The 3,155-nt window shown below is 42.5% G+C and overlaps 1 protein-coding gene across 1 annotated transcript; it reads left to right on the top strand.

The window, feature by feature from the left end:
- Positions 1-2,876, top strand: LOC137279181 (BTB and MATH domain-containing protein 38-like). The gene is made up of 2 exons (XM_067811670.1): positions 1-119; positions 1,037-2,876. Exon 2 carries the CDS (start codon positions 1,045-1,047, stop codon positions 1,834-1,836), a length of 792 nt encoding a protein of 263 aa, XP_067667771.1. The 5' UTR covers positions 1-119; positions 1,037-1,044; the 3' UTR covers positions 1,837-2,876.
- The last annotated feature ends 279 nt before the right edge of the window (positions 2,877-3,155 follow it).

Raw genomic sequence — 3,155 nt, 5'->3', positions numbered from 1 at the left:
ACGATTGCCACCGTTGTACCTACGTTGTAGTCTCGGTGTCACTCTCCCGGTGACTGCCTCTGTGCAGACTCACAGTACTCCAGGAGACACGCCGTAGAAGACACACACTTCTGACGAGAGTGAGTATTGCGACAGTGAACTGTCAATCTGCTATACGTGTAAGGTTCAGTTTGTTTTACTTCTGATTTTACCTGCTTAGCGCGGGGAGTATATTCTGTCAGTTTGACTCCCGGAAAGTTGTGGAAATAAACTGTTACATCTCGGCAGTCACATACATGAAACACTGTTGTTACTGCAGTAGACTCACCAAACAATGTTGTCACGGTGGTAGACATATGAAACAATGTTCTTGCGGCGGTAGACTCATCAAACATTGTTGCAGTAGACTCATCAGGATCTAAATGAAGATGTACATATGATAACACGGTTCTATATTAGAACATACGTGATTCACAGTGCTACAGCTCGCTATCACTACCACTACAGCTCGCTATCGACATGTATGTGTGTGACACTTGTCTCTCCAGTGCGTAACGTAGAAGGAAACTGTTTATATATTCCACCACACTGATGTAAAAGGCCGTTTATTTTCTACTGTATTGGCAACTGTCAAGCTACTCCGTTTTGAAAACATGAAATATGCGTATAGAAATCAATTGACAATGGAATAATTGATTATTAGAAAGAATGAGTGTAACTAGCAAGTGCAACATTGTGTAGGTGCTGCCAAAACACCACACATGTTAGCAAATACACCAGCGTAGACGATTCAGACACCTTTTGACTGTTTCGTGGCATATCGAAAGACTCTACTCTCGGTCTTCCAGTTCCACGAAGTTCCACTCACATCACTATAATGCATATATGTTTTGTATCGGCAACAGATACTCAGTGTTTCTGACTTGTGTGCCACTATCAAAACACTTTGCAAAATATTTACTTTGTATTGGTGAGGATATTCCCAAGGAACCAGGTGTGTACTTTCTTTTGTGCACTTTACTAGTTATTAATGCTTATGTAAAACGTCTCGTTACAGAGGTGAACATGGAGAATTCAGAGAAGCCGTTTTCCGAACCATCCCTTACAAGTGATGTGGCGCTAGTAGTCGAGGGTAAAAAGCTACATGTGAACAAAACTGTTCTTTCACTTGCATCTCCAGTCTTTGAAAGAATGTTCTTTGGGGAATTCAAAGAAAAAACATTATCAGAAGTGCCCCTACCCGGGAAGACATACGCCGACATGACAGAGCTGCTTCGATGTATCTACCCCTCCATGTACAACCCGATTACAGATAACAATATCGAGGTACTACTTGAGCTGGCAGAGGAGTACGACATAACGTCGCTTAAAGAACGCTGTCGGACATTTGTCACAACCTACCTGAAACTGAACGTGAAAACTTTACCCAAGGCTAGGTTGGTTCATTTCATGAATATGGCAGACAAATGTGGCTTTGATGATGTGCTTGAGGAATGTCTTCGTCAGGCTGTCTACGTAGAATACAGTGACGTCAGTGGGCTCCAACACATGGAGGGGTTCAAAGATCTTAACGACAAGACTGCTCTCGAGTTCTTTAAGCGGCGGTTGGTGCTGGTGGAGGGCCTTGTGAGGCCGATGCTGGAAAGCTGCATGACAGCTTCTGGAAATCTCCAGGAAGACTTCAAGACTATCATCGACCGCAAATGTAACGAGTTCAGTCACCGCCATGCAAGGCACGAATGTCGTGAATGTAAGTCAGTGTGTTGCACTCAGTGTCGAAAGTTAAACGCTGAAGCGATGGAAGATTTAACTCATACCATCAAGAATCTGCTGCCTGCTTTCAGAGAGTCTGAATAGTTATCCTTTCCAAGTGATAGATTTTGATCCACTGCTGTTAGCGACGAGCTCAAAACAAGAGTTAGTGAGTGAGTTTGGTTTTACACTACAGTCAGCAGAATTCCAGCTACATGGGGCGGTCTGCAAGTAGTCGGGTTTGTACCAGACAATCCAGTTATCAACAGCATGAACATCGATCTACGCAATTGGGAACCGATGACATGTTTCAGTGTGCCTGACCACCCTATCCGGTTAGTCGTCTGATACAAACATGGGTTACTGAAGATCAGTTCATGATCTTCATGGAATATAGTGTATTTCACCAGTCAGTCTTATATTAGCTATATCAAGACAGTCTGTGAACAATGGAGTTCTGGTGGACCACTAGGTGACATCTTGACCACCGAGCGACCTTGACATCGGATCCTTGTTAAATCCGTTTCTTGCAACAAAACTGTGATATTAGCTTTGTGAAGGGAGAATTCATGGACAAGTGACAGTGTTTAGTCCTAGTGTAACGTGATCTTGTAACATCAGACATTAGTTAGTCTATTACATTGTTCTAAATTACTGCTGCAAGAATTCTCCTGCTGATGAGCCAGTTGTCTTCACAGAAGTGGCACATATTCCCGGTGATCATTCAGTTGCTAGAACGTTAGGTCATACATTGTACATTGTATGTCGTGCTGTGAGCCACTGACACTGCAGATGGATGTCACCAATGTCACAATAACATTACAGAACTGAAAATAGCACGTGTTCATCTAACACCGCCTCTAATTACTTACATTTGGTTGTTGTGGTTTGGTTGTTACGGATACTACAACATGAAACTATGAAACACCATCATACAGATAATCCTTTCATAAATGCCTCCTTGTGAAGTTGAAAACATGTTTCACAAGGTCTTTGGGGTATCCCTGTTTAGTATGGATTGAAAACCTGTGAAGTGTTTGGTTGACAAATCTATATAAGTAAATCTGCTAACAGCCACATGCGTTTGAATTCTCTGTTGGTGAAATATACACAAAAGACGTGTGATAATAAAGGTCTAGTCACAATGTTCCTGTTCCTTTCTTCAAGAGAGTTCCTTTCACAAAACACATTTTCATATTCCTCCGTCGCAGCTTCACAGAGATGACTGGTTTCTCGTGTTGTTCAGGACTGACTTCTGAGTAATCAATGAAAAGGGTCAAATTATGTACTAAACTCAACCTACTTTTGTCGGCACCTTACACGTGGTGGTAAACATTTACAGCTGTTCCAGGTTAGGTTCTGCCGGCAGCTTACACGTGGTAAACATATACGGCTGTTCCAGGTTAGATTGGGTTCTGCCGGTA

This window comes from Haliotis asinina, chromosome 3 (assembly GCF_037392515.1).
Source record: "Haliotis asinina isolate JCU_RB_2024 chromosome 3, JCU_Hal_asi_v2, whole genome shotgun sequence".
In the NCBI taxonomy this organism is placed as follows: Eukaryota; Metazoa; Mollusca; class Gastropoda; order Lepetellida; family Haliotidae; genus Haliotis; species Haliotis asinina.
The sequence above is the reverse complement of the archived record's forward strand: the minus strand, read 5'-3'. Positions and strand labels throughout refer to the sequence as shown.